The sequence below is a fragment of the Ovis aries genome, chromosome 16 (assembly GCF_016772045.2).
Source record: "Ovis aries strain OAR_USU_Benz2616 breed Rambouillet chromosome 16, ARS-UI_Ramb_v3.0, whole genome shotgun sequence".
Lineage (NCBI taxonomy): Eukaryota > Metazoa > Chordata > Mammalia > Artiodactyla > Bovidae > Ovis > Ovis aries.
Window position 1 is genome coordinate 41,499,668 of NC_056069.1, and position 15,714 is coordinate 41,515,381.

Consider the following 15,714-nt stretch of genomic DNA (forward strand, 5'->3'; position numbering starts at 1 on the left):
AATAGGAATATTGGTATTACTCATGTCTGTGGGGAAGTTTATTTGAATCTGTTAACCTTATGGGAAATTTATGCTGCCTAGGTTTGAATTCCAGTTCTGCCATTGCCTAGCTGTGTGACCTTGGACGAGTTAATTGACCTTTCTGTGCCATGCCTGAATGACGGAAATAATATTGCCTACCCTGTAGGGTTGTGAGGATTGAGCACATGAAATGTGCTCAGAATAGTGCTTGGCATCCTAAGTGCTATATAAGCTTCACTACTGTTGTTGTTGTTTTTTTAATCATTGTTTGTATTATCATTCTTTGTACTATGATGTGGTTTTATTAAAAGGAGCAGGTGGGCATTTAATTTAACACTTTGTTTTCCCCAGAAGGCTTGCTTTTAAAGATGTGCACAGGTTGGAACGAACTGATCCGTGTGACCACCCAAGGGTGTTTTGGTGCATGTCACCCTCATCAGGCGGTGCTGTGGGGAGGACCACGGGCACACCTGCTGGGCTGCGTGAGCAGCACTCCTGAGCCCTTGCTCCTTGCAGGGAGTGGCAGGGTGAGGGGCAGAAGTCCCCATCAGCGAGATGTGGCCCTTGGCCTATGGGCCCCGACCCTCGACGTGGCCATCTCCTTCGTTTGTGGCTTTCAGGAGCCAGGTGTCACACTGAGGACTCCTCTTCTTGGCAAGGAGGCTTTAGACTCAGGAATCTGACATGCTGTTCAAATGAGTTTGCCATCTTATGCACACATGGGTAGGGCTAAAAATATTTTATTATTTTAGCATTTGTGCCAAGCCAGTCTTTTAGTGCTTCACGGGATCTTTTTTATGTTATATAAATTATCTCATGGTCAGATGACTGCAGATGGAGCTATAAATTACTTTTGCAAGGAATGGAACGAGAACAGCTCCTTTCCCCTGGTACAAAGAGACAGAGCCTCGCTTATAATTTTGGATGAATGACAGAAAGAAAGGAACAAGGTTAGGATGAAGCAGTGAGTTCATTCTGCAGGGATAAAAATGGGCTTTGTGGAGGAACTTGGGGCCCAAGGAGCCACTTTCACAGCGTTAAAACACCAGGCTTCACAACAAAATTTTACTGTCTTTCTCCATTTGTTTTGTTAGCAACGGACCCCAAGAAGCACGCCGTAATGTTTGACACACTTCAGGACTGGTGTCGGGAGCTGGAGCGGACCAAAGGCAACATGAAGTACAAGGCAGTGAGTGTCAATGAAGGCTATAAAGTCTGTGAAAGGTAAGCTCTCGGCACCATGCTTTTCTTTTTGGCGGATTTGTTGAGATTTAATTCACGTGCCTTGTCAGTTCATCCCCGTGATGTGTATCGTGGTTTTTAAAAGCACATTCACAGGGTTGTGCAACCGGGTGTGCTCAGCTGCTCAGTCAGTCGTGTCTGACTCCACGTGACCCCGTGGACTGTAGCCCACCAGGCCCCATGTCCATGGAATCCTCCAGGCAAGAACACTGGAGTGGGTTGCCATGCCCTCCTCCAGCGGATCTTCCCGACCCAGGGATCCAACCTGCGTTTCTCACATCTCCTGCAGCCATCACCCTGGTTGATTTGAGAACATTTTCATCATCCCCAGAAACCCCCATATCCCCACCCACCCGCCCCAGCCTTAGGCTGCCGCTCATCTACTTTCTGTTTCTGTAGGTTTGCCTGTCCTCAGCAGTTCGCGTAAATGGAGCTGTGCAGAATGTGGCCCTCGTGCCTGGCTTCTTTCACTGAACACAAATGTTATCACAGCTCATCCATGTCATAGCAGATATCAGAATCTCATTCTTTTATTATTGCTGAATAATATTCCATGGTGTGGATGTGCCGTATTTTATTTATCTGTTCATTAGTTGAGGGACATGGAATTGTTTTCACTTTTTGGCTCTTATGAATATGCTGCTGTGAACATGAGTATAAGCTTTCATATGGACGTACTTTTAGTTCTCTTGGGTATATTCCTAGGGGTGAAATTGCTGAGTCATATAGTAACTGCACATTTAACCTTAAGAGGAACTGCCAGACTATTTTCCACAGCCCCTGCACCATTTCTACACTCCTGTCCACAGCAATTGAGGTTCCACTTTCTCCACATAGATCCTGTGCTTTTTTAAGAAACCCTTAAGAGTAATGACAGTGTATTAGAAGGTAATAAGTGCTTTCCTGGTAGCTCAGGTGGTAAAGAATCTGCCTGCATTTTAGGAGACCTGGGTTTGATCCCTGCATGGGGAAGATCTTCTGGAGAAGGGAATGGCAAACCACCCCAGTATTCTTGCCTGGAAAATCCCCTGGACAGAGGGCTACAGTCCATGGGGTCACAGGGTCAGACACAACTGAGTGACTAATACTTTCATTTTCACTTCAAGTGCTATGGAGAAAAAAGTAGATCAGGCGAGGGGCTGGGGCACGCTGGAGGTGTTGGTGGGAGGGTGGGTCAGGCAGAGGGACAGTGTGGGCAGAGGGCCTGAGGTGGGGTTGAGTCTGGTGGTGTGAGAAGCAGTGAGGGGCCCAGGGGCTGGAGGGGACTGAGCGGCCAGAGCGGTAGAGGGTGTGATCAGGGAGGAGAGGGCCAGCTGGGTGCTGATGGCTGGAGCAGTTTCCAGAGTTGAGAGGGCAGAGCGGAGGAGCTTGAGCAGAGAGGCTTGATGTGGTCTGACCTACATTTTTAAAGGATGACTCTGCATCACCCTTTTTTTGGAAACTTGAATCTTATCGTTTTGGAACACACTCCTCAACACCCTGCTAACACTTTCCAAAAATCCATATTTTTCTAGAGCATTTCGTGTTCGTGATTCTGAGGGGCCTCGTCAGCAGATCAGTTTTTTTTAATTATTTATTTTAATTGGAGGCTAATTGCTTTACAATATTGTAGTGGTTTTTGCCATACATTGACATGAATTAGCCATGGGTGTACATGTGTTCCCCATCCTGAATCACCCTCCCATGTCCCTCCCCATCCCATCCCTCAGGGTCATCCCAGTGTACCAGCCCTGAGCACCCTGTCTCATGCATCAAACCTGGACTGGCGATCTATTATATGATAATATACATGTTTCAGTGCCCTTCTCTCAAATCATCTCACCCTCGCCTTCTCCCATAGAGTCCAAAAGTCTGTTCTTCACATCTGTGTCTCTTTTGCTTTCTCGCATATAGGGTCATCATTACCATCTTTCTAAATTCCATATATGTGCATTAATACACTGTATTGGTGTTTTGTGTTGACTTTGATCAGTCTTAGACATTTGTATGGTTAGCCCTCTCGTTACAGCTCACACCAAGGTGGCAGTGGGGCGGGACCTGTGGGACAGGTGTGGGATCACACACACCCCTCATGCCTTCTTACCCCTCTTCCTCTCTTTACAGTCACAAAGCGTATAAAGGGAAAGCTGGTTAGAAGGAGGTCAGAAACCCCTGCTCCTCGGAGGTGATATTTTATAATGTGATGTTGACAGTGAGAGAAGGCAGCCCCACTCCCAGGGTTGTTTTTTAAAATCCTGCTGCCTACTGATTAGAGTCACTGGTGCTGGCATAGGTCTCAGCACAGCGGAAACACACCAGGTGGAGAAGGTGGGCAGAGCAGCGTGTTGGGGTTGGAGTGAGGGGTTCTAATTAGTGGTCAGCGGGGAAGATGGAGCCTCAGCAAGGTTTGGTGTTCAGAGCACTCAGTGGAAACACACTCCCCCTCACTGCCCCAGCCAGGTTCCCCTTCCCGGCACACACACTCAGCACCACTCCCCTTTTCTGCCCCACTGGAACGATACAGGAGAAGCTATGCTTTGGTTCGCACCTGGACCATGCGGTAGCTACCTGCATGGTTCCCCCAGCCACTCTGGCCCCAGTATCTGTGCTCCCTGGAGCACGTTGAGCAGGTGGATCCAGCAGGCTTCTCACCGTCCTCTCCTCTGCATCAGTGCTCCTCACTGTGCATGATAGAGAAGATGAAACTTCTGACAGGCCCTCCAAGGCCCTTGGTGGTTGGATTCCTGCCTAGCTATCAGCTTTCCGTGCACCACCCCTCCAGCCCCCCGACCCCTCCTGTGGGCCTTGCCCGTGTGGTCTCCTGTCTGGGACGCTCCTTTCACTCCGGGCTGCACAAGTGAGTTACCTCCATGTCGTTGGTCAGATCTCTGCTCAGGCATCTCTTTTAGGGAGTCTTCCCAGGACTAGGTGAAGTCTTTTGGGAGAGCTTTCCTTGCACCATGTGCCCCTCTCCCTGCAGCTCCTCTGGTTTGGAGTTTGTTTTTATCTATAGGAGCCTGGCGGGCTGCGGTCTGTGCGGTCACAAAGAGTTGGACATGAGTCGGACACGACTGAGCGACTGAACTGAAGTGAACTGAAGCACTTATCACCATTTGGTTCATGTTTGTTTCTGCAGCCCAGCAGTTCTGGGGAATCAAGGACACTGTCTTTATTCATCTTTCTATCCTCAGTACCACATGTAGTGCCTGACTCATAAGACCCACTTAGGGGCCAGAATGAATAAATTAACAAAAGCCCAGTGGTTAGAGGAGGAACCCTAATCAGCTTGGATAAGAATCAGGAACTGAGTGTCTACTTCGCCTTCTCCTGAAAAGCCTTCTTCCTCCCACCTCCTGAGAAGGCAGAAGAAGGTCCCCAGCCCTGTAGGGAGTGTGTGACATAGAGGAGCCAAGAAGTTGACTCGGCCAAGGAAGACACTGCTGGCCTGGGGGTGTTGCTCTGGGGGTTCCCTTACCCTGCTGGAGGTGGTGCCTGAGAGGATCGCACAACTTTCCTTGAGGAAGTCAGCTTGTGTTTGGAGAGGCTGATTACTTTGTTTTCAGAACTCATCCTAATGACAAAATGAGCACTCTCCAAGGAGGAGGGTGAGTTGCCTGTAAACGCTGGCAGTCTCTCGGCAGAGCCTCTGTAGAGCCACCTCGAGTTCACTGGGACAGGAGGGGATGTCACAGACCCCCCAGTGGTGCAGAGCTGCCCATTTGTGCAGCCTCTTTTCTCAGTGACTGCATGCTAAGTCGCTTCAGTCATGTCCAACTCCTTAATACCCCATGGACTGTAGCCCACCAGGCTTCTTTGTCCATGGAGGTTCTCCAGGCAAGAAAACAAGTGGGTTGCCATTTCCTCCTCTAGGGAATCTTCCTGACCCAGGGATCAAACCCACACCTCTTATGTGTCCTGTGTTGGCAGGCAGGTTCTTTACCACTAGTGCCACATGGGAATCCCCAGTGACTGCATGTAAACATGCTAATACACTGGGTTCTGACATTTTCCCCCACGTGAAAGACTTTATAAGAAAAAATTAACTGGTTCACCAGCATCGTAAAATATTCACCCTCACCATAGTAGAGGAGGGCATGTAGATTTTTAAAGCAGTGTGGCCCCACCTCATGGGCCCCTGGGGAAGGAGCTGAGAACCTGCTCATAAATGAAGGCCACAGGTGATTCTCCTGAAAGGGTTGGGGAACAGCGGTCTGTTTGTAAGTTGCCATCTAGGGCCATGCTTCTCATGGTTGACTGTGCGGCCCCGTCACCTGGGAGCTGGTGAAAGCACAGCTGATTCTAGAGGTCCAGGTAGGGCTGAAGAATCTGCTTCCTTCTAAGCACCCTCATCCCCTGTGCACCCCTGCTGTGAAGGAGCTTCTAGAACAGCAGCTTTCGTCCTGTGTGCACCCCTGCTGTGCAGGAGCTTCTAGAGCAGCAGCTTTCATCCTGTGGGCACACCTGCTGTGCAGGAGCTTCTAGAACAACAGCTCTCTTCCCCTGTGCACCCCTGATGTGCAGAAGCTTCTAGAACAACAGCTTTCATCCTCTGTGCACACCTGGAGAGCTTTTACGTCTCCGCTATTTAGTAGTTCTGAGTGCATCTTGGATACTAGAAGTCTTTTGGTCTTCCCATGTGACTTTAATGGGTAGCTTGAGTTTGAGAGCTGTTGATCTGTGAAGATGTTTTTGCGTCAGTAACAGCACCTGAAGAAGCCCACCTACTCAGAGGACCTGAAGGATCCCTGAACACTTCAAAATCTCAAAAAGTCAAATAATTCTAAGTTTTAATGGTTTGATGTGCTAATATCTTAGCCTTGACCTGTAGTTTTCAACCTGATTTTGCCTCGCATATTATAGAAGCTTTGTTCTTTTTAATCACTGTTAAGAATTGTTGTGGTTTTTTTTAATGGAAAATTTCAAACAATATAAAAGAGAATTTGATGAATTCCTTTTACTCATCACCCAACTTCAACAGTTATTAACTCATGGCTAGTCTCTATGCCTCTACCTACTCTACCCCCACCCCACCACCCGCCCTGACTATTTTGAAATAAATCCTAGAGCTCATCATATTTCATTCATAAATATTTCAATTTTACATCTCTAAGAATTAAGGACTTTTTATAAACATAATCGTAACACTATTATCACAACTTTCAGATAATCTATAGACTCTCACACTGTTATCTTTTTCTTGCTTGTTTACTTGAAGAAACCAGGTCATTTGTCTGATCATTTCCCTACAGTGTGGATTTGATGATTACATCACCATGGTGATGTTTAAACTGTTGCTTCATCCCCTATGAATTGATTAGATCTAATGACTTGATCCCATTCAAATTCCGATCTCTTCAACTCGGGAAGTCCATCTTTCCCATGACCTGGTACTTAAGAAACTTACTTCAAACTAGGGATGTGCACACAAATACCATCCGATTGTTTGCCATTGTAGTTTTTACACTATAGGCACCTTCTGCCTTCTCATCCTTCCTTCAAGCTTTTTGAGTGAAAGCTGTTTATAGCCCCACAATGGTAGAACTCAGGAGGTCTTTTTAATAGAAACCTACATCTTCTAATTAGAGGAAGAGATAGTGTCCCTGTATGTCTCTGACCTCTGCAGCTCTAAAAACCTAACTCTCCTACATCCTACTACTTAACGGATTTGTTTTTTTTTAAACCTAAATTTATTTTATTCTTTAGAAACTGAAGTCATACTGCTTGGGGCCCAGTTCCAGCTCTACTAATTCTTACTAGTTGCATAACCTGGGAAGGGCCTGAGTAGAGCTCTGTTTCTTTATCTGTGAAATGGGAATGAATAATAGTACACATACCTCATAGAGTTGGTGGGAGGATTATATGAATAATTCACGTTAAGTAATTAGAACAGTTTGACATACGGTAAGCAGTTAAACGTTGTCCAAGCACTTGATAAAATGTCTGGGCAGTAGTCTTCATAATTATTGGTTTTCATGTTAGTCTGACTCAGATCCACACAGGTATATTGTCTCTGTATGATGAGAAAGATCCCTCCCAGTTTCAGAACTCCTATACTCAGGAATCTAGAAAATTGGTATTGATGAACCTGTTTGTAGGGCAGGAATGGTGACACAGATGTCTAGAGAACGGACTTATGGACATAGTGGGGGAAGGAGAGAGTGGGGCAGATGGAGAAAGAAGCCTCGACGTATGTACATTACCATGTGTCAAATTGGTAGTAGTGAGAGGTTGCTATGAAACACAGGGAGCCCAGCCTGGCGCTCTGTGATGGCCTAGAGGGGTGGGATGGGGGCAGGGAGGGACGCTCAAGAGGGAGGGAATATTGTAAAACTATTTTCCTCCAGTTAAAAAAAAATGTTTTTTTAAGAATTCATATACTGTTAGATATCAGATGTCCAATTCCCTTCATTTTATACATGAGGAAACAGACCCAGAGAGGTGGGGTAACTTACCTAGGGTTACACAGAATCAGAGGCAGAGCTGGGATTTGAACTCAGATTCCTGACTGATTTGGACAGAGACAGTTTATCTGCTCTAGTTCTTAACAGGGAGATACAGTCCATGTCAAGACAGTCTGCTCAACTTCCTGTGTTCATCGACGGCGAGCTTTCATATTTAATGAATTAACTTGGGTACGAAAACCAATGACATCTCTTTCCTCTAGGTTGCCAGCATACTTTGTTGTCCCCGCCGCTCTTCTCGAAGAGGACATCGTGTTCTTCCAGGGTCGTGGCATACCAGTAAGTGCACCTGGAAACCCTGAAAGCACGGGTTACTCATTGGTCCATTCTGGCAGATTATCCTACTTAAAGCCCTTGGCTTTGGTATTAAACAGTTTGTCCTCAGCCCGAGAGCAATCTAAAAATACCTTCGGGACTCCCCAGAGGAGCCCCTTCGACAGGAGGCTCCAGGGGAACAGAGTTCTGAAGTTTTCCCGAGGCCCTGGGGCTCTTAGCAGAGACATCTTTAAAGAGCTTTAGGAGGATTCCAGGCCCAGCTGGTGTTGAAAGCCAGCCTAATTTAACACCTAAATTGTTTCGAGGCTGAACCGTCCCCTCCAAGGCTTGTAGGATTTCAAATCCTTTTCGGCCTCTCCATTAATCCTGAATGGGCATGGCTGAGTTCCCGCCCAGAGACAGCGTGGAGACTTACTTAGTTTTCACAGAACAGACTGGGATGGGAGCCATATTTCACGTGTCGCTGATCAAAGAAAGCAAGACTCTGGCAGTTATTTCAGTTTCTAATTGGTGGTTGGGAGTTGCCAAGCCTGCAGGGAATTGAGTGCAGAATGAGAATCACAGATAAATGCTGGGCCATGCACATGGCTGGTGCCCCTCAGAGGTCACTCTTGTAATGGGAGGTGAGGTGTCTCAGCAGCGGCCCCAGCCCCAGCAGTGCGTGCAGGCTGGGCAGGCAAGGAGACCCTCTGCCTGCATGAAGGGCTGCCTGCTCTTCTGTGCCAGCCTGTTTGTGCCATGTCAGAGCATGGGCCTGATCTTGCCAGTTGCTCGGACTTCTCAGGAGAAATCAGAGATGTGGGTTTTTATGTGAGTTTTCCCTGTTTCTAAATGTATGCAGCTGTTTTCAAACTCTCTGGTTTCAGGACTCTTTACACTCTTGAAAAATCATTGAGGATCTCGAAGAGTTTTTGTTTCTGTGGTTGTATCTGTTGATATTTGCCATATTAGAAACTAAAATTGGAAAATTGTTTAATGTTTATTTTAGTAGTAAACTCATTAGATGTTAACATAAGTATTTCTGTAATAAATAACTATATCGTCCAAAACAAAAAAGTAGGATAGTACTGTTGTACATTTTTGAAAACAGACAACTGCTTTCTTTTATCCCCTTTGCTTCATTCAGTCTGTTGTGCTGTGTTGGGTGTGGTTGAAGTGTATGAAGACAATCCAGCCTCACATGGATGTGTATTTAGGAAAGGAAGGTGTATTTAATAGCCTTGTCAGATAATATGATGGTACACAAAAAATTGATAAATGGTGGTTTTGTAAAGGTTAATTGCAATAAAGAATCTGAAAACATAATCAATGAACTTTTCATTCACTGCATTAAATCCATTGGTCTGTCTTGTACTCTGAATGGATCTTAAACCATGCATGATTTTAAAAGCATAATACATTGGTCATTTATAAAATATTAACTCACTAGGTTATGTTCAAATATTGACATGCTTTCTTAGATACAAATCACATTTGTTAATATCATCCCTGTCTCATTAGAAAAGTCTTTGAATATTGGGAATTTGTTCAGCTAAAAAGGCAGAAACTAGTCTTCCAAAATTCTAATTTTTGCTTGAAAGTTCAGCTTTTATCATTGGCAACAAATTGTCAGTTATTCTCCTTGTTGTTGTTCAGTCACTCAGTCGTGTCTGACTCTGTGATCCCATGGACTGCAACACACCAGGCTTCCCTGTCCTTCACCGTCTCTCAGAGCTTGCTCAAACTCAAGTCCTCTGAGTCAGTGATGCCATCCAACCATCTCTTCCTCTGTCGCTTCCTTCTCCTGCTGCCCTCAATCTTTCCCAGCATCAGGGTCTTTTCCATTGAGCCAACTCTTCACATCAGGTGGCCAAAGTATTATAGCTTCAGCATCAGTACTTCCAATAAATATTCAGGGTTGGCTTCCTTTAAGATTGACTGGTTTGATCTCCTTGCTGTCCAAATGACTCTCAAAAGCCTTCTCCAGCACACAGTTCGAAAGCATCAGTTCTTCAGTGCTCAACCTTCTTTGCGGTCCAACTCTCACATCCATGCATGACTACTGGAAAAACCATGGCTTTGACTATCCAGACCTTTGTCGGCAGTGATGGCTCTGCTTTTTAATATGCTGTCTAGGTTTGTCTTAGCTTTTCTCCCAAGGAACGAGGAGCAGATGTTTTCCTTAAAGTTGTTGGGCTTTCTTCTTTTTTTCTAAAAATGCATGTCTGCCAGATATCAAAGTCAGAACGCCCCTGGTTTTTCTGTTGTTCACTCTTTCAGTTCCGTGAAGACGGCACCTGCCTCAGCTCTTCAGTCAGTCTCATGGGTGCTTTTCCCTTTGACAGACACTTTCATGCTTGGTTTCTACTCCATCACACAGAGCATAAAAGATATTAGTATTAAATATATTGTACACCATGGGGAATATAGCCAAAATTTTATAGTAACCTTAAATGGAGTATAACCTTTAAAAATTGTCTCTCTCTATTGTGCATCTGTAACTTAATATGGTACATCAGCTGTACTTCAGTTAAGAAGACCAAAACCAAAGGAGACTTAGCAAATAATGGGGGGATTTATTCACTTTTTAAGATAAACAGGATCATCCAACTAATTCTTGTCTGTTGTCAAGTCCTTCATACGAGGAACCTGTGGCCCTTTCCCAGACAGAAATTGTACAGATAATAATAGGGGAACTCATGTGTCTTATGCTGAATTCCTGTGAGAAGTCTTCTCTCTGACCAGGAATGTTGCTTGCTTTCTATTTACTGATTCAAATAGAGAATGTAAGGCCCCGCTGTGCCTGAGCTGAGAGGAGATGGTTACAGTTGAGCATAAAGAGGATGAGAACACCTGACTTCCTAGAACCTGTCACCAGTCATGGCTTGAGAGGGTCCCCCTTTCTCAGAGTGAGCCGCTCCCCCCAGCGGGCAGGAGTGCCTGGGCTAGGGCGGAGTGTGACACTGGAGAGGGGAGTAAGAGGGCAGCGAGGGGCCTCTGCTGTGTCTGTGTCGGAGTCCTTCCGCCTCGCCAGGAGTCTTACAGGGTCTGCACTCGCTTTGGCAGCTCACGAGGCAGTTCTGTGTCCCTCAACAGCTCCCCCTCCATAGCCGGCAGCCGGCTCCCGTGTCTGCAGCGGCAGCCCGGCCTTCCTCTCACCTTGGCGCCCCCTCAGTCTCTCCACACAGATGTCCTGTGGGCACTAGACACCCAACACACCCAGTACTAATTTACCCCAAACCAGTTCCCCTTTCTGAGGGTAGTGCGGAGTATCGGCTGGATTGCATGCTCATCTCCAGCCCAGGCTGCTGCTGGTATTCCCGTGTACAGTTGATACTTACATTGCAGATGACTCACAAGAGGATGCCCTCTCTAGACAGCTGAAATCCTCTTGGTTGACCTTTGACCTCGGGCCCAAAAGCTTGGTCAGCAGAGCAGGGCTGGGCTTTAGCCACTGTCAAACCCTTAACCAGACCTTTACACAGGCTGCTCCAACCAGCCTTCCTTCTCCATTTCAGGTTCTACTGGCAGATTACATTACTTTGCCCCCAAATCACGTCTAATCTCCTTCTGGGCCGGTACAACAGAACAAACAAATGAAACTCGCCCTGTCTCTAGCAAAATGCTGAAAACGGTCGACTGTCACTTACACGCAGTCACTTGATTTCTTCCTCTGTTGCCACCCTTTGTTGTTCATTGAAATTCCCTTCTCCTGTGGTTTACCACATTCTGCTTCCTATTAGATTTGCAAACTTATTTCTCTTTTTGGAGTATAAAGCTCTTTGTAGACAAAGCATCATAGCCTTCTTTCCAGCCTCTCACAACCAAATTCAGTGTCTTACGTGTGCAAGTCTCTTAGCAGTGTTATGTTGAATAACCAGCTGTCCGTGTTTTCTAGTTTGAAGTTTCTGTAATGACGGGAGCTGCCCGCGTTTGACCATCCCAGTAGAGTAGGGCCTTCAGAGTCATTGCTGTACTGTGTGCAACCTGGGGAAGTTTCTCAGTCTCTCCAGCCCTATTTCTTGTTGTTATTGGGGCTAGTACTCATAACCTGTCTGAGTGTGGTTGTGAGAATCAAATGACTTAACTCATGTAAAATCCTGAAATAGCTTTACCCCAGTGATAACCTCTATGATTATAGTAATAATAGTCTCTATTATAATAATAATGACAATAACAGTAATGATGATGATGATTTTATTATCCTCCAGGTTCCCAGCACTAAAGCCAAGTTATAAGGTGTATGTTAGACTATCAGTGAGTCTGAATGTGACTACTTAGACCTGAGGTGGTGGTGGTGGTGTTAAGACTAGATCAGTCCTTTTTGTTGTGAGTATAACACATTGATTCCTTGGCATAACAGAGTTGACTATATTCAGGTCTTTTGTATTGAAGGTATAATTTCCCTGTATGAAGTTCATGGCTAAGCTTACCTATCCTCTGTAAGGTGGTTTACATCATGTCTGGAAAACCTTCCTTCTCTTCCGCAGATATGGTGTTGGTCGTGCCACAATGGATGTGCCCTCTTGAAAATGTCGGCCCTGCCCAAAGAACAGGATGATGGCGTGTTGCAGATCCAGAAGAACTTCTCGGATAGGTCAGCACTGTCGCGCATCTTGTTATTGTTTAGTTGGCTTGGTTCTTTTCCAGGAAGCTGGGAACAGTTCTCGGGAGTAAGTCCATTTCAGTTTACTTACTGATAAAGCCCTCGAGTGCCGGGAATACAGCTCAGCGAGGTCATTTTTAATTTGAAAAGAGTCGGGATGACATGGTCCTAAAGTGCATCAACTGCATTGTATTGAGAGACACACGGCTGAAGCATTTAGGGGAAAGTAGTCTGATGGCTCGGAGAAGGCAGTGGCACCCCAGTACTCTTGCCTGGAAAATCCCGTGGATGGAGGAGCCTACTAGGCTGCAGTCCACGGGGTCACTAAGAGTCAGACACAACTGAGCGACTTCACTTTCACTTTTCACTTTCATGCATTGGAGAAGGAAATGGCAACCCACTGCAGCGTTCTTGCCTGGAGAATCCCAGGGACGGGGGAGCCTGGTGGGCTGCTGTCTATAGGGTCGCACAGAGTCGGACACGACTGAAGTGACTTAGCAGCAGCAGCAGTCTAATGGCTTTAATATTGACAGTTGTCAAATTTGGGTCAAAGTATAGATGTCACTGTGCTATTCTGTTCTGGCATGTTTGAAAATTTTCAAAATAAAAAAGTTAAACGTTTTTATTCACCCCTAAACTGGATGAATTTAAAAACAAGAAAAGGAGTGGACTTAGGAGTTAAATTGCCCTGGTTCATATCCTGGCTCTTTCAGTTTATAGACTTGGTGGTCCTGCTCCTTGTCTCTGAGTTCCTGGCCCCGGCTGACCAGGAGTGGCCGCTGCTGGGCAGCAGTTACCTCACTGGGGAGGAGTCGGTGGGAGCTCTGCACACAGATCCTGGCGCCTAGGAAGTGCTCAGGAGAAACTGTTTCTGACTCAGGCCTGCTCTTCTAATGTCTCGTTCCTTTCTGGTGCCTAGGATTTACAAGACCGTCCACAGGCCCCCCTATGAAACCGCCAAGACTGAAGACCTCTCAAGCAACTTCCTGTCCCTGCAGGAAATCCAGATGGCGTACTCTAAGTTCAAACAGCTGTTTCTGATAGGTGAGAAGAACCCTGAGCCAAAACTCGCTGTTACCTGGAAAAAGACGTGCTACATGGCTCGGGTGAAAGGTGGTGCCTTGTCTCTGGGTTCCTCGTGGTCGGACATGGCTATAGGGGTGGGTGTCACAGAACAGAGGGGCCGGTTACCATGGGGCTGGTGGCCCTTGCCACATTTCCTCCCACCATTTTCCCCTGGGCTCTTGTCCCATTGCCCCTTCTCAGCAAGAAACACAGAGCCACCCTTCTCCTCTCTTCCTTCTCCAGCAGTGAGCGTTGGGCTTCTTCCTCTAGAAGCTGTGGAACTATGCAGTACCTGTATTCCTCAGCTGTTTTGTAAGGTCGATGATCTGTTTGTTTTTCTTAGTCACTTATTGAATGGACTCCTCCTCCACTGAGTGGAAGTATTTTATTTTTCTGATTGAGCATATATATATATAAAACTCCAGTGTAAAAAATCCCAGTTAATCAGAAATGTACAAAGTAGAAAATTAAATATGTCCATCCTTGCCACTCCTCCTTCCCTGCCCAGGCTGCCCAGTGTGAAGGGCTCAGACCTTGGATCAGATTTAATCAAGGTCGGTCACCTGTTGATTCTTTTCACTCCTTTTTTCTGGTGGCACCACGTGGCTTGTGGGATCTAGTTCCCCAACCAGGGCTTAAACCCAGGCCCTCAGCAGTGAAAGCACTGAATCCTAACCACTGTACTGCCAGGGAATTCCCTATTCTCTTCACTCTTTTTTTTTTTTTAAAGATATTTTATTCATTGATTTATGTGTCTAGCTGCACTGGATCTCAGTTGCAGCACATAGTATCTCCGCTGTTCTTTGTAGCATGTGAAATCTTTCATTGTGGCATGCCAACTCTTAATTGAGGTGTGCAAACTCTGTAGTTGCAACATATGGGATCTAGTTCCTGGACTAGGGATCGAACCCAGGCCCCCTTCACTGGGAAAGATTAGTCTTAGCCACTGGACCACCAGGGAAGTCCCTTCCCTTCGCTCTTTTTTTCAAGTGTATTTATTTTTAATTGAAGGATAATTGCTTTACAGTGTCGTGTTAGTTTCTGCCGTACATCAACATGATTCAGCCACTGACGCACATATGTCCCCCTCTCTCTTTACTCTTGAATGCGTATTTCCCCTCTGATATTTGTCACGCTAATTGCCAGTTTCTCAGCTTTTCGTTTTTAGCCTAGTGGTCTGACTTAGGATTTACTTAGTCATTCAGCCAACCTGTATTGCAGTTCCATTATACACACCAGCTATGCCAGGCATTGGAGACAAAGATGACTGTGACACCAAGGGAAACCAGTGTACACCTCTACTGGAACACACCGACAAAAAGCAGGCATGTGGAGGAGAAGTAAGAAATTGCACTGGTCGATCCAGAGCTGTGATTCCCCACTTCTTTTGTCACCATCCAGTACTGGCAGGGGTATCTGCCTTCTCACTGATTTGAGTTTGCAACTTTCACATGCAGTAGACTTCTGTAAAATGCAGTGCTTCTGTCTCCAGTTGGATTGGGAGGTTGTGTCCAGTGTGCAGGATAAATATGTGTTTGTTTAAGACTCCAGTGGAAGTTTCCACAGCATAGGACATGGTCTGTTGCATCTTCCACTTCTAAGAGCAGCAGGCTGAATGTCGATGTGTCTGCCTAATGCATATTTTTCTCCTTGTCAAGTTACGGGGTGACTGTGACTTGGTGGACAGATTTTAGGGCACTTTTTTACTTGTGCAAAAAAAAGTCTGTTTTTGACTACCACACCCTTCCAGAGGTTTACAGTTCAAAAACCACTTCAGCTGAAGGCTTGAAATGCGCTTTACTTAACTGGAGCCCGGTGCTGGATTCTCAGCCTAGCGGAGGGCCACGCCACTGAGCAGCACAGGTTCCACAGCGGCGTGTCCGCAAACAGTGCCCAACTTCTTCGCTCTGTTTCCTTTCTTTTCAGATAATAGTACTGAATTTTGGGACACAGACATCAAATGGTTTTCCCTGCTGGAAAGTAGCAGCTGGCTGGACATAATCAGGTATTTCAAGGTGTTGTTTTGCTTGTAAATTTCACAGTTCTGTAAACCAAAGTAGTAAAGCAAACTGACAAATAATTTAA

The 15,714-nt window shown here is 46.0% G+C and overlaps 1 protein-coding gene across 1 annotated transcript in view; it reads left to right on the forward strand.

Moving 5' to 3' along the window:
* Positions 1-15,714, forward strand: part of MTMR12 (myotubularin related protein 12) — a 66,184-nt gene that overhangs the window by 36,776 nt on the left and 13,694 nt on the right. The window contains exons 7-11 of the mRNA XM_004017068.6: positions 1,116-1,245; positions 7,907-7,982; positions 12,449-12,555; positions 13,484-13,608; positions 15,556-15,634. Of these exons, the coding sequence (XP_004017117.3) occupies positions 1,116-1,245; positions 7,907-7,982; positions 12,449-12,555; positions 13,484-13,608; positions 15,556-15,634 (517 nt within the window). The remainder of the gene's footprint in view (positions 1-1,115; positions 1,246-7,906; positions 7,983-12,448; positions 12,556-13,483; positions 13,609-15,555; positions 15,635-15,714) is intronic.